This window comes from Saimiri boliviensis, chromosome 14 (assembly GCF_048565385.1).
Source record: "Saimiri boliviensis isolate mSaiBol1 chromosome 14, mSaiBol1.pri, whole genome shotgun sequence".
NCBI lineage: Eukaryota > Metazoa > Chordata > Mammalia > Primates > Cebidae > Saimiri > Saimiri boliviensis.
In genome coordinates, this window is record NC_133462.1 from 29948615 (window position 1) to 29973310 (window position 24696).

At 52.3% G+C, this 24696-nt stretch overlaps 1 protein-coding gene across 1 annotated transcript in view; it reads left to right on the plus strand.

Annotated features, from left to right (window-relative positions):
* The window catches only part of UNC13A (unc-13 homolog A), a 90637-nt gene that overhangs the window by 22942 nt on the left and 42999 nt on the right, over nt 1-24696 (plus strand). Inside the window, exons 7-19 of the mRNA XM_039466980.2 lie at nt 1634-1688; nt 4724-4759; nt 9343-9550; nt 12519-13031; nt 13529-13637; nt 15971-16017; nt 18601-18679; nt 18844-18849; nt 19203-19274; nt 19500-19719; nt 20871-21098; nt 22267-22408; nt 22535-22704. Of these exons, the coding sequence (XP_039322914.1) occupies nt 1634-1688; nt 4724-4759; nt 9343-9550; nt 12519-13031; nt 13529-13637; nt 15971-16017; nt 18601-18679; nt 18844-18849; nt 19203-19274; nt 19500-19719; nt 20871-21098; nt 22267-22408; nt 22535-22704 (1885 nt within the window). The remainder of the gene's footprint in view (nt 1-1633; nt 1689-4723; nt 4760-9342; nt 9551-12518; nt 13032-13528; nt 13638-15970; nt 16018-18600; nt 18680-18843; nt 18850-19202; nt 19275-19499; nt 19720-20870; nt 21099-22266; nt 22409-22534; nt 22705-24696) is intronic.

Consider the following 24696-nt stretch of genomic DNA (forward strand, 5'->3'; position numbering starts at 1 on the left):
CAGGTGATCCACCTACCTCAGCCTCCCGGAGTGCTGGGATGACAGGCGTGAGCCACTGCGCCCTGCCCCCAACAGGTAGTTCACTCCCCTTTGTCCCGCTCCCTCCTTCCTCCCTTCTGGAGTCCCCAGTGTCTACTGTTTGCATCTCCATGTCCACGAGCAGCCAATGTTTAGCTGGCGCCTATAAGCAAGAACACTTGGGATTTGGTTTTCTGTTTTTGGATGGATTCGCTTAGGATAATGGCCTCCAGCCCCATCCATGTTCCTGCAAAGGGCATGATTTAATTCTTTTTCATGGCTGTGTAGTTCTCCATGGTGATAGGTACCACATTTAAAAAAAAAAAAAAAAAAATCCAGGCCAGGCATGGCGGCTCATGCCTGTAATCCCAGCACTCTGGGAGGCCGAGGTGGGAGGAACACCTAAGGTCAGGAGTTCAAGACCAGCCTGATCAACATGGTGAAACCGTTTCTATTAAAAATAGAAAAAACAGCCAGGCCTGGTGGTGGGCACCTATAACCCCAGCGCTCTGAGGGGCTGAGGTGGGCGGCTCATGAGGTCCAGAGATCAAGACCATCCTGGCCAACATGGTAAAAGCCTGTCTTTACTAAAAAATACAAAAATTAGCTGGGCATGGTGGTGCACACCTGTAGTCCCAGCTACTCGGGAGGCTGAGGCAGGAGAATTGCTTGAACCTGGGAGGCGGAGGTTGCAGTGAGCCGAGATTGTGCCACTGTACTCCAGCCTGGCGCCTGGCAACAGAGCAAGACTCCATCTCAAAAAACAACAACAACAAAATAGAAAAATTAGCCAGGCATGGTGGCGGGCACCTGTAGTCCCAGCTACTCGGGAGGCTGAGGCAGGAGAATTGCTTGAACCTGGGAGACGGAGGTTGCAGTGAGCCAAGATCACACCATTGCACTCCAGCCTGGGTAACAAGAGTGAAACTCCATCTCAAAAAAAAAAAAAAAAAAAAAAAAATCCAATCCACCATTGATGGGCACCTAAGTTGATTCTGTATCTTTGCTATTGTGAATAGCGCTGCCATGAACATGCGTGTGTATGTGTCCTTTTGGTAGAACAATTTCTTTCTTTGTTTTTTTGAGATGGAGTCTTGCTCTGTCGTCTAAGCTGGAGGCTGGAATGCAATGACGCGATCTCGGCTCACAGCACCCTCCGCCTCCCGGCATCAAGCGACTATCGTACCTCAGCCTCCCAAGTAGCTGGGATTACAGGCATGTGTCACCACGGCCAGATTAATTGTTGTATTTTTAGTAGAGATGGGGTTTCACCATGTTGGCCAGGCTAGTCCTAAACTCCTGACCTCAGGTGATCTTCCCGCCTCGGCCTCCCAACGTGCTGGGATTACAGGTGTGAGCCACCATGCCCCGCCCCTAGTCTTTTTCCTATCTGTTCCTCAGTTTCTCTCTGTCTCTGTCTTTCTCTCGTGTGTGTGTGTGTGTGTGTGTGTGTGTGTGTGTGTGTGTGTGCTCTCTTACTCCCCATATCCTTCTCATAGGGAGAGAATTTGGGAGGTAGAGGGAAGTGAGAATGGGACAGAACAGAGGACTATCCTGGTCCCCTGGCCTTCAGTCCCTCTGAGACAAGCCCTTTCTCCTTCCCCCACCCCTTCAGTATTCGTTCCAAGATGAGCAAGAAAAGCCTTTGCCTGTCCCCAGCAACCAGTGTTGTAAGTACCTCTTGATTCTTCTTGGGCATCAGCTGAAACCCTCATCCCTCCCCAACCCCATGACTGTCCTGTCTAAAGACTCCTCCCCTCCAGAGATACAAAGTCCTGAGAGTGCAGTGTCCACTTACAGTGTATTAGAAATTAGAGTTCTGAGGCTGGGCGTGGTGGCTCATCCCTGTAATCCCAGCACTTTGGGAGGCCAAGGTCAGGAGTTCAAGACCAGCCTGACCAACTTGGCAAAACCCCATCTCTACTAAAAATACAAAAAAACCCAAAAAACAAAACAAAACAAAACAAAAAAAAAACAAAAAACAAACAACAACAACAAAAAAAAAAAAACCAGACATGGTGGTGGGTGCCTGTAATCCCAGCTATTTAGAAGGCTGAGGCAGGAGAAATGCTTGAACCCAGAAGGTAGAGTCTGTGGTGAGCCGAAATCACACCATTGCACTCCAGCCTGAGCGACAGAGCAAGACTCTGACTCAAAAAAGAAAAGAATAGAAAAGAACAGAAAAGGGAGGAAGGAAGGAAGGAAAAGAGAAAGAAAGAAAAGAAAAGAAAGAAGAAAGAGAGAAAGCTAGCTAGCTCTGAGACTTGGGCTTGAGTCCCACCTTGCCCCATGGTCCTGAGCAGGCCAGTGTCCCTCCAACATTTAGGGACCTTCTCTTTGAAACAGCACATCTGACAGACCCACACTCTGAGGGCTGCTGGAAGGATCTGGGACATCTAGAGACATGAAAAACACTGTGTAGATGCTTCACTTCCATTCATCAGATCCTGGATGAGGACATAGAACTCATTCAACAAACTAGTCATGGGGCCAGCACAAACCCCAAGCAGCCCACACTCAGACGTTGCAGACAGACACAGATGGAAGATGTGCCAGCACACGTACAACGGGTGCACCCCCAACAGACAAAGGCTGTTTCATTCACCCATTTTCTTAGATGGAGAAACTGAGGCCCAAGAGGAGATGTTACCCATACCCACACACTCGGCAAGTGGCAGAGCCAGGATTTGAACCCAGGTCTCAGGGACTCCAACTTTGCTTCCCTTTCCACCGCATCCTGTCTGTTAATTATGATGATCAAAACGTCCCCTTCCTATTTCCAACAAGGCTGCAGCAGTCAAGATTTTTTATCTCCCTGGGCCCTGTGGACACTCAGATGCATCCAGACCGGGTCTTTTCATGGATGGAACAGCTGTCTCCCTCCTTAAAATGCCTCCCCATTGCTCTGCGGTGGAGAGGAAGTAGCAAACCATACAGCCTCAGGGCACAGCTCCCACCTGCTGACACCAAAACCCCACTCCACTCTTCAGCCTCCCATTTACTTTCTTTTCTTTCTTTCCTTTTTTTTTTTTTTTTTTTGGAGATAGAATCTCGCTTTGTCACCCAGACTGGACTGCAATGGTAGGATCTTGGCTCACTGCAGCCTCCGCCTCTTGGGTTTGAGCGATTCCCGTGTCTCAGCCTCTTGAGTAGCTGGTATTACAGGCGCGTACCACCACGCCCAGCTAATTTTTGTATTTTTAGTAGAGACAGGGTTTTGCCATGTTGGTCGGATAGTCTAAAATTTTTTTACCTCATGTGATCCACCCGCCTCAGCCTCCCAAAGTGCTGGGATTACAGGTGTAATCACCACGCTCGGCTCTTTTTTCATTTCCTTTTTCGTCTTCCTTTTCTCCCCTCTCGCCGTCTTTCCTGCATCTGCATTTCCCCTATCACGTGTCCAGGAGAGTGGTAATTGACCTAGAGGTGGGAGGGGCTTAGGGACTGCAGCTGGGGAGACCCTGTTTCTACACTGACTTGGGGTGTGACATTGAGAAAGTCCCTTGGTCTCCCTGGCCAGGGAGGGGCCATCCCTGCCTGGAAGGAATTACAAACGCCCTCCCCAGTGAATGGGGTCACTGAGAGGTTGCAGTGGGGTGGGGCCAGGCATAGTGGAGGCAGGAAGGCAATGGCAGCGGGCCCCTGGGTGGATGGACTGGAGCCAGGGGAAGGTTCAATTTGGGGAATGGAGACCACCACTCAGTATTTATCCACAAGTAAATACTGGGAGTGTTTTGTCACCCCCATTTCCCAGAGAAAGCAGCCAGTGGCCAGAAGAGCCAGGTTTCTGGTCCAGGACATTTTTCTGAAGTGCCAGGTACTTCACATGATAGGCAAAGTTGGTTCTTGCCCTGGCTCTGATACTCAGAGGCTGTGTGACTTTGGGCTGCTCACTCTGTCTCTCTGAGACCCATTGTTTCACCTATAAAATGAACAGAATGATAAAATCCACCCAACAAGCGTGTCTCAAAGCTTAGGTTTTCCACTTTAGTGTATCTTTCCTTATTCAAAAGCAGGGAGAGGAAAAGGGTGGAGGCTGCTAACCCCAGACTTTATAGTTAGAAAACATTAGGCCCAAATACCCACTTTGTTACTTCCTGACTGCTCCTTTCCTCTCGCTGAAAACTGAGCCAGGCACAGTGGCTCATGCCTGTAATCCCACTACTTGGCCTCACTTGAGACCAGGAGTTTGAGACCAACCTAAGGAACATAGCAAGACTCCATCTCTACACAAAAAAACACAAAGAAAAACCACCAAAAAAGCAAAGCGTTAGCTGAACACGGTGGTGCGTGCCTGCAACCCCAGCTATTCGGGAGGCTGAGGTGGGAGGATTGCTTGAGTTTGGGAATTCAAGGCTGCAGTGAGCCATGACTGCACCACTGCACTCCAGGTTGGATGACACAGCGAGACCCTGTCTCAAAAAAAAAAAAAAAAGAAAGAAAGAAGAAAAGAAAATTAAAAACAACAACAACAACAACAATAACAAACAGGGATATACCCCTTCCTCCCAAGGTGGAGAGCACAGACAGAGCAAGTGTCAGCAACAAAAATGATACTCACGGAAGGTACTCAGGACAAGAGGGCTCCCATCTTGGGGTGCAGGGAGGAGATGGGGAGAGTGAGGAAGACGACAGGGGAGCCCCCCTCCCTACACCCACCCCTCTGTCTGCTCCCTTTTATTATGTCTGCCCCTTTTCTTTGTAGGCAACTGGAATTATTTTGGCTGGGGTGAGCAGCACAGTAAGTACTCAGCCTGAATGATGTTCTGGGAGGCCCATGGGAAGGTGGGCACCTTGGTGATCCCAAGGCCCCTCTGCACTACCACACAGGGAACCAGGGTGCCCGTGACCAGCACGTGGGGGCCAGAGGGCTTGGCAAGACCCCTGCCAAGCTCTCCTGCACCCTCTTCATTAGTGCCTGTCTTGGGACACCTGCTCTCTGCTGGGGAGTGGGCAACATTATTGGGGTGGGGGGATTCAGCCTGAAGGGGTGGACATTTAGACCAAACACCTGCCTGTCTCCAGCCGGGCACTGTGACCCCCTTTTGCCATTCCCCCTGTATAACCTTGCCTCCTCTCCTTCAACCCCTCTGCCTTTTGGTCTTCCTACCTTCCTTCTCCACCTGGAAATGGGCCCAGTGTCACTCAGAGGGTAGTGGGTGGGCAAGGAGAGGGTCTCCAACAGAGGGGCGGGTCAGGGACCTCAGCATCTCCCCAGGCTCCAACCACACTCACACGTCACCTCCCACCTTCATTTGCTCTCGCAGGGAAGAAGGCAGGCCACCCCCTCCCTAAATTAAATGTCCATCTTTCTACCTAACAACAGTCCACAACCTTTTTGACACCAGGGACCAGTTTCATGGAAGACAATTTTTCCATGGACTAGGGGGTAGGGGGGATGATTTCTGGATGATTCAAGCTTATTGCACTTTATTTCTATTATTATTACATTACAGTATATAATGAAATAATGATACAACTCACCATCACGTAGAAGCAGTGGGAGCCCTGAGCTGGTTTTCCTGCATCTAAACAGTCCCATCTAGGGGTGACGGGGGACACTGACAGATCATCAGGCGTTAGATTCTTCTTCTTTTTTGAGACAGAGTCTTACTCTGTTGCCCAGGCTGGAGCACAGCGGTGCGATCACAGCTCACTGCAACCTCTATCTCCCAGGTTCAAGCGATTCTCCTGCCTCAGCCTCCCAAGTAGCTGGGACTACAGGCACTCACCACCATGCCTGGCTAATTTTTGTATTTTTAGTAGAGATGGGTTTCACCATGTTGGTCAGGCTGGTCTCAAACTCCTGACCTCATGATCCACCCACCTCAGCCTCCCAAAGAGCTGGGATTACAGGTGTGAGCCACCGAGCCTGGCCAGTCCTCTCTTCTAAGGATAAATCTGCCTCCTTCTCTCTCCTCCACCAACTGGGGAGTTCTTCACTTCTTTCTCATATCTTGGTGGACAAACCTAACTCCAGGACCAGCGAAACTGTTGACAAACCCTTTGGTCCACCACAATTTATCAAAAACAAATTGGTTAAAAATCAATCTAGAGGCTTGGCATAGTGGCTCCCAGCACTTTGGGAGGCCGAGGCAGGTGGATCACCTGAGGTCAGGAGTTCAAGACCAGCCTGACCAACATGGATAAACCTCATCTCTACCAGAAATACAAAATTAGCCGGGTGTGGTGGTGCGTGCCTGCAATCCCAGCTACTGGGAAGGCTGAGACAGCAGAATTGCTTGAACCTGGGAGGCGGAGCTTGCAGTGAGCAGAGATTGCGCCACTGCACTCCAGCCTGGGCAACAAAAGCAAAACTTCGTCTCAGAAAAAAATCAATTCAGGCCAGCCACACGGGCTCACGCCTGTAATCCGAACACTTCTGGAGGCTGAGGTCTGAGGGTCGCTTGATCCCCGCCTGAAGTTTGAAATCAGCCTGAGCAACAGAGTGAGACCCCATCTCTAAAAAAAAAAAAAGCCAGTTGTGGTGATACGCTCCTATAGTCCTAGCTATTCAGAAGGCTGAGGCAGGAGGATTGCTTGAGCCCAAGAGGTCAAGGCTGCAGTGAGCCATGGTTGTGCCACTGCATTTCAGCCTAGGAAACAGTATGAGACCCTGTCTCTACAAAATAAACAGATTTAAATAAATAACAAACTCAATTTCTCCAAAATGAATGTTTGGCAGACAGAGCAAGCTCGGTAACAACCAACTTGACACAAACGAATAGTATGGTCAAAACCAAAGACAGGCCGGGCACGGCGTCTCACACCTGTAATCCCAGCACTTTGGGAGGCCGAGGCAGGTAGATCACTTGAGGTCAGGAGTTCAAGACCAGCCTGGCCAACATAACGAAACCCCGTCTCTACTAAAAATACAAAAATTAGCCAGGCATGGTGGCGTGTGCCTGTAATCCCAGCTACTCGGGAGACTGAGGCCGGAGAATCATTTGAGCCCGGGAAGTGGAGGTTGCAGTGAGCTGAGATCACACCATTGCACTGCAGCCTGGGCAACAGAGTGAGGCTCCATCTCCAACAAAACGCAACAATAGCAACAACAACAACAACAAACAAAACAAAAAACACCAATATAGCTAAAGCTGATAGATATTTGGGTCAAAAAGGAAAGACAACTGAGCCGAAAACATCAGACCATTTGGTCAAAACAAAAGTAGTTGAAAATAGCCAGAAGCAGACAATTTAGTCAAGAACTGCTTGGTAGAAAGCAGAGCCTGGATGAAAGCAAAAAGACTCCAACGCCAAGTAACTGACCTTTCAAAAGCAGACAATTCATCGGGAAAAAAAAAAAAAGGCTTAGTAAACACGTGCACAGCCTCATGCGGTTTGACCGGAAACATCTCAGCCGGGTCAAGGACAATTCAGTAGAAAGAATGCCATCTGGTCAAAGTGGCTCACACCTGTGAGCCCAGCACTTTGGGAGGCTGAGGTGGGAGGATCGCTTGAGCCCCGGAGTTCAAGATCAGCCTGGGTAATAGAGGGAGAGCCCATCTCTACAAAATAATAAATAAATAAACAAAATGAGCTGGATGTGGTGGTGTGTACCTGTGGTCCCACCTTCTCTGGAGGCTGAGGTGGGAGGATCTCTTGAACCCAGGAGGTTGAGGCTGCAGTGAGCTATGATCGCCCCATTGCACTCCACCCAAAGTGAGAGAGACCCTGAATGCACCAAAAATCGGAAGAGTTCATTCATTACTCAGAGAGTTTGGAGTCTGGGAATTCCTTCATTTTTTTAAACCTCCTCTTCCCCTTCTCTGTATTTCTCATATTTTCTTGCTTGCTTGCTTTTTTTTTTTTTTTTTTTTTTTTTTTTTTGAGACGGAGTTTCACTCTTGTTGCCCAGGCTGGAGTGCAATGGCGCGATCTTGGCTCACTACAACCTCTGCCTCCCGGGTTCAAATGATTCTTCTGCCTCAGTCTCCCGAGTAGCTGGGATTACAAGCATGCACCACCATACCTGGCCAATTTTTGTATTTTTAGTAGAGACGGGGTTTCACCATATTGGTGAGGCTGGTCTCGAACTCCTGACTTCATGACCCTCCTGCCCTGGCCTCCCAAAGTGCTGGGATTACAGGTGTGAGCCACTGCGCCTGGCCCATGGACTATATTTTTCTTTATTTTAACTTGCATTTTATTTTTTGGAGACAGGGTCTTGCTGTGTCACCCAGCCTAGAGTGCAGAGGTGTGATCTTGACTCACTGCAACCTCCGTCTCCTGGGTTCAAACAATTCTCCTGCCTCAGCCTGCCAAGGAACTGGGATTACAGGCACATGCCACCACCCCTGGCTATTTTTTTTTTATTTTTAGTAGAAACAAGGTCTTGCTATGGTGCCCAGGCTGGTCTTGAACTCCTGGGTTCAAGTGATCTGCCCACCTCAGCCTCCCAAAGTGCTGGGATTACAGGTGTAAGCCACTGTGCCCGGCCTTTGCTTTACTTTTAAAGATAACTTTATTATTTTTTTAAATTTTAAAAAATAGAAAAGATGGCATTATTGAAATCTTTTTTTTTCCAGAAGGTACAGAAAAGAATAAAGAAGAAAATGTACAATCCCCAATTATACCACCCCCCCGAGACATGTTGCTTTTAGAATTGGAATTCTTTTAGGATTTAGAAAACAAACTGTTCTTTTTTCTAAGGAAACCAAACTAAAATATCTTTTAGTTCTCGTTAAACATGAAGTTTGGCAACTCTACCACATTCCCTTTTAGCAATAGAGTCTTAGTGTGTGGTGAGTTTGCCAAGCTAAGGATCTAATCCTTTTGAAAAAGACAGAACCACATCACAGCATCTTCCTGGGTGCTGCACCTGTAACTTCAGGTCTGGGGTCCTCACCCTCAGCTATCAGGAAATCTCTAGGGTTAAAGGGCATTCACTCCATCTTGAACTCCTGATCTTCCTCCAACTTCCCCGAGTGTTCGTGTGACTCCTGTTATGGGAAACTAACTGCCCAGTGGAAAGAAATCCCATCTCGTGTTCAGAGATCCTGACCTTCAGCCAAGTTGTTCCTCACATTTGAGCTGAACGATGCCCTCTACTTCGTCTTTGTTTTCTTCACATTGTAGGACCTACCCTAGCCCCTAGACTCTATAAGTCCAATTTGACCCATGGAAGGCAAAGCAGGGTTTTCACCTCCTTTGTTCTGAAGCCCGTATCTCTCTTAACACAATCCACAATTCTTTATCCATACTAGTAAAAAATTCTCTTCTTTGGTAGCGGCACCCTAAGTCGGGGAAACCGTCTTGGCCCCCATCACATGCGTGCTCGCTCTCTCTTGCCCACCCTCTTCCCATATCTCCTCTCTCTTCCAGACGATGACCCCGACAGCGCAGTGGATGACCGTGACAGTGACTACCGCAGCGAAACGAGCAACAGCATCCCGCCACCCTATTATACTACGTCGCAACCCAACGCCTCAGTCCACCAGTATTCTGTCCGGCCACCACCCCTGGGTTCCCGGGAATCCTACAGTGACTCCATGCACAGTTACGAGGAGTTCTCTGAGCCGCAGGCCCTCAGGTAGCTGCCGGGGAGTGCAGCCTGGGTGCGCGTGACGGCCCTGCTGTGTCTCCTGGGGTGGAGAGAGGGGTGGGGGCCTGGAGCTGCAGGTGGAGCTCCGGGAAAGCAGAATTTACATTTTCTTGTGAAAATGGTTCCCTTTTTTTTCTTTTCTTTTCTGTTCTTTTTTATTGTTGTTGTTCACCCAGATTGGAGGGCAGGGGCGAGATCTGGGCCCACTGCACCCTCCACCTCCCAGGCTCAAGTGATTCTCCTGCCCCAGGCTCCTGAGTAGCTGGGACCACAGGCACCCACCACGACGCCTGGGGCATTTTTGTGTTTTTATTTATTTATTTACTTATTTATCCGAGATAGAGTCTCGCTCTGTTACCCAGGCTGGCGTGCAATGGCATGATTTTGGCTCACTGCAACCTCCACCTCCCGGGCCCCAGTGACTCTCCTGCCTCAGCCTCCCAAGTAGCTGGGATTACAGACACCCGCCACCACATCCGGCTAATTTTTTGTGTTTTTAGTAGAGACAGGGTTTCACCATGTTGGTCAGGCTGGTCTCGAACTCCTGACCTCATGATCCACCCGCCTCGGCCTCCCAAAGTGCTAGGATTACAGGGCTGAGCCACAGCGCCCGGCCTCTTTCTTTACACAAAAGCTTGCAAGGAAATTCTACAGGCAGCCTGGTGTGGTAGCTCACACCTGTAATACAAGTACTTTGGGAGGCTGAGGTGGGAGGATCGCTTAAGTTCAAGAGTTCAAGACCAGCCTGGGCAATAACGTGAGACCTCCCGTCACTACAATAAATACAAAAATTAGCCAGGCATGGTGGTATGTACCTGTGGTTCCAGCTACTCAGGAGGCTGAGGTGGGAGGATGGCTTGAGCCTGAGAGATCAGGGCTGCAGTGGGCCAGCCTGGATGATAGAGTGAGACTTTTTTATTTTTTGCGAGACAAGATGTTGTTCTGCTGCCCAGCCTGGAGTGCAGTGGCACCATCATGACTCACTGCAGCCTTGGGCTCGTGGACTCAAGCGATCCTCCCATCTCAGCCTCCCCAGTAGTTGGGGCTACAGGCACGGGCCACCATACCAAGCTAACTTATTTTTATGTTTTCTAGAGACGGGAGTCTTGCCACATTGCCCAGGCTGGTCTTGAACCCCACTTTTATTCCTGTAGCTTCCCCGAGGCTGGCCAGGGAAGGGGGTCCCGGGCACTGAGATTGGAGGAGGTTTCTAATCAGGAAATGATAAGGTTTGTTGAGTGACTAAGTGAATGGTTAGAAGAGGGTTGAGTGGCGGCACCTATGTCCTCCTGCCTGCACTTGGACAGAGACAGATATTTCTTTCTGGTGACATCGAGCATGATCCTGGGTTCATATAAGGAGCATGTAACAGAGGGCCTGACCTGGCCAGAGAGTGGGGGGCAGTCACACAAGTAAGTGATGTTTCAGTGGGTGCAGGATGGGTAGGAGTTTGCTAGATAAAGCAGACAAAGGCCCGGTGCGGTGCATGGCTCATGCCTGTAATCCCAGCACTTTGGAAGGCCGACGTGGGCAAATCACCTGGGGTCAAGAATTCGAGACCAGCCTGACCAACATGGAGAAACCCTGTTTCTACTAAAAATACAAAAAAAAAATTAGCTGGGCATGGTGGCGCGTGCCTGTAATCCCAGCTACTCAGGAGGCTGAGGCAGGAGAATCGCTTGAACCCAGGAGGCGGAGGTTGTGGTGAGCCGAGATCGCGCCACTGCACTCCAGCCTGGGTAACAAGAGCGAAACTTCATCTCAAAAGTGGCTCGCGCCTGTAGCCTGTAATCCTAGCACTTTGGGAGGCCGAGGCAGGCAGATTACAAGGTCAGGAGTTCGAGACCAACCTGGCCAGCATGATGAAACCCCGTCTCTACCAAAAATACAAAAATTAGCTTGGCGTGGTGGTGCGTGCCTGTAATCCCAGCTACTCGAGAGGCTGAGCCAGGAGAATCACTTGAACCCGGGAGGCAGAGATTGTGGTGAGCCGAGATTGCGCCATTGTACTCCAGCCTGGGCAACAAGTGCAAAACTCCGTCTCAAAAAAAAAAAAAAAAAAAAAACAGGCAAGGAAGAGACCACAGCAAGTGCCCAGGCTAATGGTATTGGAGAGGCTACAAGGCTGGTGTGGCTGGAATGGAGGAGGTGGGGGGAAGTGGAGGGAGATAGGCAGGGCAAGTTTGGAATTTGGAGGGTAAGGGCCACACAGGGCTAGCACAGATTTTATACCGAGGCACTAGTGAGCTATGGTCGGATTTAGAGCAGAGGAGGGAGGTGATTGGATTTATCATTCCCTGTGGCTTCCAAGGGTAGTGAGAACCGTGGAGACAGCAGAGGCTGGCCTGGGATGGGGGCCAGGGCACTGGGAAGTGGATGCATTTCCCAGACTTTTTTTGAGGTGGCGGCCAGGAGACCTGCTGTGGCACGGTGATGATGACGCTGACCCTGAGCTTCCAGCATAGCCTATTGCCTTTCCCCCACAGACCAAAGATGCCACACAAACTTTTCGCTTTCTTTCTTTTTTGAGACGGAGTTTCACTCTTGTCGCCCAGGCTGGAGTGCAGTGGCGTGATCCTGGCTCACTGCAACCTCTGCCCCCCGGGTTCAAGTGATCCTCCTGCCTCAGCCTCCCGAGTAGCTGGGATTACAGGTGCACACCACCACACCTGGCTAATTTTTGTATTTTTAGTAGAGATGGGGTTTCACCATGTTGGCCAGGCTGGTCTCGAACTCCTGACCTCAGGTGATTCGCCCGCCTCGGCCTCCCAAAGTGCTGGGATTACAGGCGTGGGATTTTTGTCCTTTCTGATCATGGCTATGTGTTCCGGCCCCTAGAGCAGGGCCTGGCACACAGTAGGTGCTCAATTGGTGCTGAGTGAATGCATGTGTGAACGAGGCTCAGGTGGGCAGCGACTCATTACCCCAACCCCTAACCGCTGTCCCATCCCCACAGCCCCACGGGCAGCAGCCGCTACGCCTCCTCCGGGGAGCTGAGCCAGGGAAGCTCACAGCTGAGTGAGGACTTTGACCCTGACGAGCACAGCCTGCAGGGCTCTGAGATGGAGGATGAGCGGGACCGGGACTCTTACCACTCCTGCCACAGCTCAGTCAGCTACCACAAAGACTCACCTCGCTGGGACCAGGATGAGGAGGAGCTGGATGAGGACCTGGAGGACTTCCTGGAGGAGGAGGGGCTTCCTGAAGATGAGGAGGAGCTGGAGGAGGAGGAGGAGGTGCCTGATGATTTGGGCAGCTATGCCCAGCGTGAAGAGGTGGCTGTGGCTGAGCCCAAAGACTTCAAGCGCATCAGCCTCCCACCGGCTGCCCCGGGGAAGGAGGACAAGGCCCCAGTGGCACCCACCGAGGCCCCCGACATGGCTAAGGTAGCCCCCAAGCCAGCCACACCCGACGAGGTGCCTGCGGCCGAGGAAATTCCTGAACCTGAGCCCCCCAAGGCCGAGGAGAGGTAACAGGAGGGGCCAAGGGGCCGAGGGGCTGCCTCAAGGTCACAGAGTCAGCAGCGCTATGATGGGGTTGGCATGGACCCAGGTAGTTGCCTGGGCTGAAGATGTCACAGGGCCTTGGGTTTCTTAAAGGGATCAGAAGCGACAGGGCAGAGTAGGGGGTCAAAGAGGGTCCAGGGGAGTCATGAAGGAGTCTTAGAGGTTGTGACCTTAGGGGTTGCCGGGGTCGGAGAGGTCAAGATCTCGGGCAAAAGGGAGGCCAGAGGGGCTGGGCTGGTGACAAGGAAGCTGAGGAACAGTGACAGTGTCAAAGAAGCATTGGGTGTGTGGGAGTGGGTGGGGGCACCGAGCCGGGCCAGGGGACACAGGTGGGTCCCAGTGTCTCTGAGGGGTCAGAGGTACCATGAGGAGCCTGCATCGCTTGCACAGCTGGAGGGTTGAGGGAAGGGCAGGAGTCATGGAGAGCCAGCCCGGAGCTTCATAGGGTTCCCTGCCTCAGTTTCAGGCCGAGAGAGGATGAGGAAGGCCAGGAGGGGCAGGACTCCATGTCCAGGGCCAAAGCCAACTGGCTGCGTGCCTTCAACAAGGTGCGGATGCAGCTGCAGGAGGTGAGTGATAGGCCTGGCCCTGTCCCGGCCACGTCCTGGCCACGTCCAGCCAGGCCAAACCCAATTCCACGCCCACGCATGGTTTGGCCACACCCACACCTAGATTGGCCACGCCCAACACCCAACTGGTACCCAAGCCCAGCCTGGGCCTGCCCAGTGCAGTGCCCACACTGTGCCCATGCCCCGCCACTGGAGCCCTTCCCTGGCTCCACCATCACTCATCCTGGCCACGCCTAATGTTGCCCATACCCCGCCCACCCTGACCCTTCCTTAGCCCCGTGCACACGCGGCCCAGGGCATCCCTATGGCCCATCCACACCAGCCGGGTTATGCTCACTCCCAAACCCCACGCCAAGTCTGGTCCCACCCATCCCCAGCACAGCCTTCTCCCCATTGTCAGCCTGGGCTTTCTAAGTCAAGAGGGAGGAGAGAAAACAGATTGAAATAGGGCTGAAGTCATGGTTAGGGATCAAGGTCAGGGTCAGTTCAGCCATCAAAGATCAGAGGTCAGGGTTACAATCGGTGTCAGGCAAAGGGGTCAGTGCTTAGGGTCAAATTGGAGGTCATTGTCAGGGTTAGGGAAAGGTCTGCTGCTGGGTCAGTAGGGGAGTAAGAATCAGGAAAAAATTAACATTAGGGCTGGGTGACCGTTCAGATGGGCAGCAGGGTGGAGGCCATTCATTTATTCCTTCATTCAGCTCACCCTGGGCTGGGGACAGCAGGGTCACTCTTCAGGGTTACCCTCCAAACTGCAGTGGGACTGGCAGGAGGAGATTCTAAACAGACCTCCCAGAGGCTTAAACCATCAAATATCAGGGCCACAGAAGTACCAAACAAAACTTCTTATTAGTTTAAAACAGAAATCCAGTCGCCAGGCTCAGTGGCTCACACCTGTAGTCCCAGCACTTGGGGAGGCTGAGGTGGGAGGATCATAAGGTCAAGAGTTCAAGACTAGCCTGGCTAAGAGACCAGCCTGGCCATCATGATGAAACCCCATCTCCACTAAACATACAAAAATTAGCTGGGCGTGGTGGCAGGTGCCTGTAATCCCAGCTACTCAGGAAGCTGAGGCAGGAGGATTGCTTAAACCCAGGAGGCGGAGGTTGCAGTGAGCCATGATCGTGCCATTGCACTCCAGCCTGGGCGACAGAATGAGACTCTGACTAAAAGAACAAAACAAAATGAAATGAAATGAAAACCCTTAAAAGAGAAATCTGTTTTTTGACTCAGCGATATTGACATATGGTTCTAAATTAGAAAGATGAAGAGTACACAGTGAAAAAGGCTTCTGGATAACTTTTACTAGGTCAGCAAATTAAATTAAACAAATAGCAGCTACTATTGGAACTACGTGATATGACAAGAAAAATAAACTATAGAACTGGCAATATACAAGAAAAACAAACTATGGAACTAGTGATACGACAAGAAAAAGAAACATGGAGGGCTCTCTGGGTTTCATAGGAAAAGCACAAAACTAATCCAGGGCAATCAGGCAAAATCCCTGGAGGAGATGACACTTAAGGAAAACTGATGTTCAAAATATTTCAACAATATTTCAGGAGCTCACGTCTGTAATCCCAGCACTTTGGGAGGTCAAGGCAGGAGGATCACTTGAGCTCAGGAGTTCAAGACCAGCCTGGGCAACATAGTGAGACCTCGTCTCTAAAAAAAAAGGAAAAAATATTTCAGGAGCCATGTGGGGTGGATCAAACCTGTAGTCTCAGCTACTCAGGAGGCTGAGGCAGGAAGATCGTATGAGGCCAGGAGTTCAAGACCAGTCTGGGCAATATAGCAAGATTCTGTCTTTAAAAAAAATCAAACACCCCCTCAATATTTCAGAACAGAAGAATGCTTCCCTCTCCCCCGAAAGGACTCCCGTGTTAACTCTTTAGTTACAAGATGGAGGGAAGGTAGGGGGTGTGGACCCTGAGTCTGGCTGAGACCTGAATGATAAACAGAGGCTGGTTGGGTGGGTGCAGAAGGTAAGGGCGCATACAAGCTAAAGTCACAACTCCTGGAAGGGGCCCGGGGCACGAGAGCAGATGAACAAGTGAGACTGTGAGACTGTAGGGAGTTTAAGGGTAACCAATGAAGAGACTGAGATCCATTGAGGTAGGTGAAAGAGAGGCTCTTCTTTCTCCCCCAGCCCATCTTACAGATGAGCAAACTAAGGCCAGAGATAACCAGGGAGCTTCCTAAGATCACTCAGCCAGGACTAGGACCCAGGCCATCTGACTCCCAGCCCAGAGGGGATCAGAAGTGGGTGTGGAGCCTGCTGTGGGGAGGGGAGGGACGACCACACTGCCCGTATCTGTCTGTCTGTCCTGCAGGCCCGGGGAGAAGGAGAGATGTCCAAATCTCTGTGGTTCAAAGGCGGGTAAGTGATGAGCTGTGAGTGGTGGGAGGAAGTTTTGAACCCCGAGCTGAGCTCAAGGCTGGTTTGTGCCTGAGCCTCAGCCCAGAGAGGATGGGGAGGGGTCATTTAGACGGGGGACAGATTGAGCTTGGGCACAATATGTCAATTTCCTAAGGCACACAACCAGATGCAGATGCAAAAGGCAGTCATCTTTGAAGACAGGGCCAGGTGCCCTGGCTCATGCCCATAATCCAAGCACCTTGGGAGGCTGAGGCAGGAGGATCATTTGAGGTCAGGAGTTTGAAACCGGTCTGGCCAACGCGGTAAAACCCCGTCTCTACTAAAAATACAAAAATTAGCCAGGCATGGTGGCAGGCACCTGTAATCCCAGCTACTTGGGTTGCTGAAGCAGGAGAATTGCATGAACCCAGGAGGCAGAGGTTGCGGTGATCTGAAATTGCGCCACTGCACGCCAGCCTGGGCAACCGCGAGGGACACTGTCTCCAAAATGAACAAATAAATAAATGCAATATAAAGCAGACACTATTAGGAACTAGACATTATTGGGAAATATACACTATATATTTGTAATCCCAGAGCAAAGTTTTTTGCTTTGAATCTATTTTTAAATCTCTCTAATTATTGCTACAGTGAGGGCTCTTGATTAAAGATAGTTGTTTATTCTTCAGTGGGGCATGTGATCACATCTAACTTCTTATGTTAGGGATTTTCAGGTTAGAGGATGCACAAGATATTTTTAAAATATGCTCAGGTTTTAAAATAGCAGCACGATAGTGACCTTCCTTGTACACCCTTTGCAGACAGGCAGGGAGGCAGCAGCTGGCACTCCTAAATAAATGAGCAGGTGCCCTAGCTAGAGAGCCTGGAGGCAGGGCCTGAAATGGGGATTTCTGTGCACCTGATTTATGAAGGATATTTCTCTCAGGAGAAAGCTGTCAGACTAGGGGAGGCCACCGAGAAAAGATGTGGCTTAGGCGTCTCTAAGCCTCAGTCGACTCCTGCAGAAAGCTTGGTAGCAGGAATGGCCCTGTGGGCTTGTCTGGAGTCATTGGCTGCAGGCACCTATCTCATTGGCCAATGAGAGACTTTTGGGGCCGGGTGTGGTGGTTCACGTCTGTAATCCCAGCACTTTGGGAAGCTGAGGCAGGTGGATCGCCTGAGGTCAGGAGTTCAAGACCAGCTTGCCCAACATGGCAAAATGCCGTCTCTTCTACAACTACAAAAATTAGCCGGGTTTGGTGGTGCATGCTTGGGAGGGTGAGGCTGGAGATTCGCTTGAGACTAGGAGTTCAAGACCAGCTTGGGTAACAAAAAAAAAAAATTTTTTTGAGATGGAGTTTTGCTCTTGTTGCCCAGGCTGGAGTGCAACGGCGCTTGGCTCACTGCAACCTCCACCTCCCGGGTTCACGCGATTCTTCTGCCTCAGCCTCCCAAGTAGCTGGGATTGCAAGCATACACCACCACACCCAGCTAATTTTTGTATTTTTAGTGGAGACAGCGTTTCCCCATGTTGGTCAAGTTGGTCTTGAACTCCCGACCTCAGGTGATCTGCCCGCCTCTGCCTCCCAAAGTGCTGGGATTACAGGCATGAGCCATTGCACCTAGTCCAAATTTTTTTTCAATTATCCGGGTGTGGACCAGGCGCCGTGGTTCATGCCTGTAATTCCGGCACTTTGGGAGGCCAATGTGGGTGGATCACCTGAGGTTAGGAGTTCAAGACCAGCCTGGCCAACATGGTGAAACCCCTTCTCCACTAAAAATACAAAAATTAGCCCAGTGTGGTGGTGTGTGACAGTAATCCCAGCTACTTGGGCGGCTGAGGCACGAGAATTGCTTGAACTCAGGAGGCTGCAGTGAGCTGAGATCTCAGGACTGCACTCCAGCCTGGGCAACAGAGCGAGACTCTGTCTCGAAAAAAAGAAAGATCTCATCTATATTTTAGTATATAACTTAGGTTTGCCTTAATTCACGTTTTCATTCAAGGTGGGCAACTCCATCATCTCCCCATTTTTCAGATGCGGAGGTTGAGGCCTGGTGTCTCCGTTTCTTAGAACTGCTATCACAAAGTACCATAGACTGGTGGCTTAAAACCACAGTAGCATTTGGCCTCACAGTTCTGGAGGTCAGAAGTCTGAAATGAAGGCGTTGGTTGGTCAGGCTATGCTCCCTCTGGAATCTAGAAGAGAATTCCTCCCCTGTCTCTTTTAGCTTCTGGTGTTTGCCTGAAATCCTTAGTCACCAAGTAGATACTTGTTTGCAGATCATCACTCTCTGCCTCTGTTGCCACGCAGACACCTTCTTTCCACCTCTCTCTTCTAAAGACACCAGTCATATTAGATGAAGCATCTACCCTAGCCCCATATGACCTTATCTTAACTAATGACATCTGTGACAACCCATTTCCAAATAAGGTCGCCTTCTGAGGTAGTGAGGGTTAAGGAATCAACATATCTTTTTTTTTTTGCGGGACTCAATTCAACCCCTTAACACCCGGGGAGGCTGAGCATTCTCCCCACGCCTCAAGTGATGTCTGTGTGAGGAATAGGGACGTCTGGGCCCTCAATGTCCCTCTGTGTCTTGCAGCCCAGGGGGCGGTCTCATCATCATCGACAGCATGCCAGACATCCGCAAGAGGAAACCCATCCCGCTCGTGAGTGACCTGGTAAGCACCCACCCACTTTACTCCCCGAGCAGAGCAGGCCTGCTATAAGCAGTGTGCAGCCTGTACAACTGCCCATGGTCAACCTGGGTTTGGGGGCTAGCTAGGCATTCTCTGAGTCTAATGTAGTCTGATTTCTACCCCCACGTGCTGCGTGGACACTTCAGGCCATGGTGAGTGATGGTGACGTGGGCCCCTTGGGGTCTTCTCCCCAAAATCCCCTAGGGGGATCTTGTAACAGGCCCCCAATTCATGGTTTCTGGTGGAACCTTGCCTTCTCCCTCTGTGTTGGAGGCTGTGAGTCGGGGTGTGGGGCTGCTCACTTTCCAGGGTCCCTTCTAACTCAAAGTCTCCATCACCTCCTAATTCTTTGCTGGGTCTGGCCCGGATGCTGTCGGTGACCTGTTTCCAATTTGTGGTTGCGGCTCCAAAATATGGCTTCGGGCCCCATGTGTGGCTGTGAACCCTCCTGGTGGTGATCTCATGGATGTCAACCCCCCGACTCCCTCTTCTGTGACCTCCCTAGTCCCTGGTCCAGTCCAGGAAAGCGGGCATCACCTCGGCCTTGGCCTCCAGCACGTTGAACAACGAGGAGCTGGTATGTGGGGCACCTCTTTTTCCCGGGGTCAGAGATGGACTGGGCTGGGAGATTCTGGAAGAGTCCAAGCCTCTGTGGCTCCCTGGGAAGAGGAGGCAGCCTGGATTGCGACAGCGTGGAGGCAGGGAGGGTCTGGGACTTTACCGCGCTCAGTGCTGGGGCCGAGGCGGGCAAGACGGACAGCACCAGGTTAGGGCCCCAAAGCGCACCCCTCCCTCCCTGCAGAAAAACCACGTTTACAAGAAGACCCTGCAAGCCTTAATCTATCCCATCTCATGCACGACGCCGCACAACTTCGAGGTGTGGACGGCCACCACGCCCACCTACTGCTACGAGTGCGAGGGGCTGCTGTGGGGCATCGCCAGGCAGGGCATGCGCTGCACCGAGTGCGGCGTCAAGTGCCACGAGAAGTGCCAGGACCTGCTCAACGCCGACTGCCTGCAGCGTGAGCGCAGGGCCCGAACTCAGGCCTGCGGGTGGGCGTGGGGAGCGCCGCGGCTTGCGTGGGAGGAAAGGCTGGAGGAGCGAGAAGATGGGCGGGGCCATGAGGTGGGGAGGGGGCGGGGCAAGGGGCGGGGCGTCGCGGGGCAAGGGAGCGTCCCGCTGAAGGGGAGGGGTGGGGCTGGAGGGGCAGGACTCCCCGGGGAAAGGGCCAGGGCGGCGAGGGATGGGGAAAGAAGCTGCGAGGGTGTCAGAGAGGGATGGGGGAGGGCTCAGGGACGAGCGAGGTGGTGCAAAGGACAGGCTTAGTGAGAAGAGGCGGCTCCCCTGGATAGAAATGGGTTAGCTAGGGGTAGCTCTGGAAGAGGGGCTCAGAGAAGGGAGGGGCTCAGACTGAGAGAGGACTGTGGAGGAGGGGGTTGGAAGGCGGAGGGGTATCAGGGAAGGTAGGGGCTCGGAGATGTGGAAGGGACTCACAGGAGTGGAGATCAGAGATGGGGAGGGGATTCAGAGGAGTGGGGCTCAGAGAGGCGGGATTCAGAGGAGGCGGGGACTCGGAGAGGTGGGGCTCAGGGAGGGGGCGGGGACTCAGGAGTGGGGCTCAGGGAGGGGGTGGGGACTCAGAGGGGTAGGGCCCAGAGAGAGGGTGGGGCTCAGAGAGGTGGGATTCAGAGGGGGCGGCGACTCAGGGGGTGGAGCTCAGGGAGGGGGCGGGGACTCAGGAGTGGGGCTCAGAGAGCGGGCGGGGACTCAGGAGTGGGGCTCAGGGAGGGGGTGGGGACTCAGAGGGGTACGGCCCAGAGAGGGGGTGGGGCTCAGAGAGGTGGGATTCAGAGGGGGCGGGGACTCAGAGGCGTGGGGCTCAGAGAGGGGGCGGGGACTTCGAGGGGTGGGGCTTAGGGGCTCCAAAATCCTGTGGGGACTCCGAGAGGCGGAAGGTAGAGAAGGGCAGGACTCAGGGTCGTGGGGACTCAGAGGAGCCTGGAGTCGGAAAGGTGAAGGGGTCTGGATGGGTGGTACAGACAGCAGGCAGGAAACTGGCTTCAGGGGTGACACCGGAGCCCCCGCGGTTGATGAATGGGGCGGGGCTCTCGCCCTGGTGAGGGGCCACAGGGCAGGCGCGCTGGGGTCAGCGCCGGCCTCTGGCGTCCGCAGGAGCCGCGGAGAAGAGCTCCAAGCACGGGGCGGAGGACCGGACGCAAAACATCATCATGGTGCTCAAGGACCGCATGAAGATCCGGGAGCGCAACAAACCTGAGATCTTCGAGCTCATCCAGGAGATCTTCGCAGTGACCAAGACGGCGCACACACAGCAGATGAAGGCGGTCAAGCAGAGCGTGCTGGACGGCACATCCAAGTGGTCCGCCAAGATCAGCATCACTGGTGAGGGGGTGGGGGCCGCCACAGGGCCCCTCCTTCTCCACCCACTGAGGCCTGTACCTCTCCTTTGCAGCAAGTCCTCGATCTCGTCCATTCCATCCCATGTCCGTGTGTGCACGCATATGGGGGGACGTGTGTACCTCCAAATGCCTGTTCATGAGGCTGTGTCTGGGTGCATCTTGGATGGTGCCCTCCAGAATGAGACCCCAAGAAGAGGAATTGTGGGTGCATAGTTTATCTGGAAAGTGACCCCAGAAAGCCCTGGTGAGGGGCAAGGACTTGAGACAGGGGTGGAAGGTGCCCTGGAGGAGATACCGTGGGGCAGACCATGCTGTAGGCCACCAGCTCAGCCCATCGTGGGGTCATTCATGCAGCTCATTGTGGCCCCACTCAGGGGCGAGGATACTAGTATTTCTCCACACCCAGACTCATGTGGATTTTACCCATAAACAGATCCGAGGATGAGGATTTCAGGGTATGTGGGTTATCCAGGAAACGACCCCAGGATGAAGCTGGGGTGGCGAGTCAGGGAGGGAAGGCACCCTGCAGGGGGCGCCAACGAGCAGGAGATCGCGGGGACAATGGGTTCTTCTGGGTGTACGACCTCGGAGAGCTCACACCTGAAAGAGGTCCCAACCATGCGCAAGGGGGGCTGAGGCACCTTCCCATCCTTCATGGGTTGGGTGCTCCCTCCTTGTTAACTCCCTACCAAGGCCAGGCACGGTGGCTCACGCCTGTAATCCCAGCACTTTGGGCGGCTGAGGCGGGCGGATCACCTGAAGTTAGGAGTTCAAGACCAGCCTGGCCAACATGCTGAAACCCTATCTCTACTAAAAATGCAAAAAAAAAAAAAAATTAGTCGGACATGGTGGCCCACGCTTGTAATCCTAGCTACTTGGGAGACTGAGGCAGGAGAATCGCTTGAACCCAGGAGGCAGAGGTTGCAGTGAGCCAAAATCAAGCCACTGCGCTTCAGCCTGGGTGACAAGAGCGAACTCCATCTCAAAAACAAACTAACAAAAAACCTCTTTAGCAAGTCCAGCGTGCCTGCCATTGCTCTCCAGCCATGCTGCAGGTGTCCCAGTTATCAGCCTGAAGTGTGTGGCAGCGACTGCCCCAGCATGCCTCGCTCCTTGAGTACACGCCTGTGTACGCCCTCTGTGTCTTCCAGTGGTCTGCGCCCAGGGCTTGCAGGCAAAGGACAAGACGGGATCCAGTGACCCCTATGTCACCGTCCAAGTCGGGAAGACCAAGAAACGGACAAAAACCATCTATGGGAACCTCAACCCGGTGTGGGAGGAGAATTTCCACTTGTAAGTGCCTGGCTGGGTCCCTGGGCCCGTACGGGGCTCCCTGCTGGGGCAGCCGAAAGGGGGCTCCAAAGACAGGACTCACGCTGGCCGCCTGACCCCCGCCCCTGCCTCCTCCTCCCGCCACAGTGAATGTCACAATTCCTCCGACCGCATCAAGGTGCGCGTCTGGGACGAGGATGATGACATCAAATCCCGTGTGAAACAGAGGTTCAAGAGGGAATCTGACGATTTCCTGGGGCAGACGATCATTGAGGTGCGGACGCTCAGCGGCGAGATGGACGTGTGGTACAACCTGGGTGAGAGAAGCCGGGTTCTGAAAGGGGTGGGGATGGGTCCCAGGGATCCAGCCAGAGCGTGGACCCCATGAAGAGGGGAGAGAAGCATTCTCAAGAAAAGTTTGGTCAAGGAGCATGATCTGATGGGGGAGGCAGGGTCTAGGAGCCCAATCTGATGGGGGCAGAAAGCACCCAGGCAGGGAGGGTCAGCAGAGCCCAGGAATTTCATAGCTCAGCTTACAAGGGAGGGCAGGGACAGAATCTCCGTGTCCCAGTCTAATGGGGGAGGCAGGAAGCAAGACCTGGTAATCCTAGTCTGAGGGGAGAGGCACAGACCTATAAACCAAATCAAAGAAAGAAGATTGAGCTTTAAGAATCCAAGCTGGGGCTGGGTGCAGTGGCTCATACCTGTAATCCCAATACTTTGATAGGCGGAGGTGGGCGGATCACCGGAAGTCAGGAGTTCGAGACCAGCCTGGCCAACATGGTTAAACCCCATCTCTACTAAAAATACAAAAATTAGCCGGGCATGGTGGTGGGCACCTGTAGTCCCAGCTACTCAGGAAGCAAAGGCAGGAGAATCGCTTGAACCTGGAAGGCGGAGGTTGCAGTGAGCCAAGACCACACCACTGCACTCCAACCCGGACGACAAAAGCAAAATTCCATCTCCAGAAAAAAGAAAGAATCCAGGTTGGGGGCACTGGGCAGTGGCTCACATCTGTAATCCTATCATTTTGAAAGGCTGAGGCAGGCTAATCACTTGAGTCCCGGAGTTTGAGACCAGCCTGGGGAACATTGTGAAACCCTGTCTCTATAAAAGATAGAAAAATTAGCTGGGCAGGGTGACACACACCTATAGTCCCAGCTACTCTGGAAGCTAAGGTGTGGGGATCACCTGAGCCTGAGAGATAAAGGCTGCAGTGAGCTGTGATTGCACTGCTGCACTCCAGCCTGGGGAACAGAGTGAGACCTTTTCTCAAAAAACAAATACGGCCAGGTGCAGTGGCTCACACCTGTAATCCCAACACTTTGGGAGGCAGAGGTGGGTAGATTACTTGAGGTCAGGAGTTCAAGACCAGACTGTCCAACATGACGAAACCCTGTCTCTACTAAAAATACAAAAATTAGCCCGGCGTGGTGGCATGTGCCTGTAATCCCAGCTATTTGGAAGGCTGAGGCAGGAGAATTGCTTGAACCTGGGAGGCAGAGGTCGTAGTGAGCCAAGATTGCACCACTGCACTCCAGCCTGGTGACAGAGCTAGACTCCATCTCAAAAAAAAAAAAAAAAAAAAAAAAAAGCCAGCGTAGTGGCTCACACCTGTAATCCCAACACTTTGGGAGGCCAAGGTGGGTGGATCACTAGGTCAGAAGTTCCAAGACCAGACTGGACAACATGGTGAAACCCCATCTCTACTAAAAAATACAAAAATTAGCTGGGCGTAGTGGCTCATGTCTGTAATCCTAGCTACTTGGGAGGCTGAGGTAGGAGAATTGCTTGAACTGGGACCCGGGAGGCAGAGGTCACAGTGAGCTGAGATCGCACCACTGCACTCCAGCCTGGGCTACAGAACGAGACTCCATCTCAGAAAAAAAGGAAAGAGAAAAAACAAAAAGAAAATGAGTAGAATCTGGGGAGTCCAATCTAATGAGGCAGAGTGTATGAACCTAATCTGAAGGGGTAGAAAAGACCCAGCCTGAGAGGGTTGAGTGGAGCCCAGAAATCTCTTAGGTTCGAAGAAATCTACATATCCCATTCTGATGGGGGAGACAGGAGACAAGATCTGGGGGTCCTAGTCAAAGGAGAGAGGCACGGACCCAGGAACCGTGTCTAAGATGTGTAGTTTCTGGGGAGTGTGATTTGATGGGGGAGGCAGGTCCTGGGAGCTCAGACTGGGCAAGAAGCAGGCTCTAGGGCTGCTAGTCTAAGGAGGGAGGCACACACCCAGGAACTTAATCTGAGTGAAGAAGCGAGGCCTGGGATCCTTGTTTGAAGGGAGAAACAGGGCTTCAGGA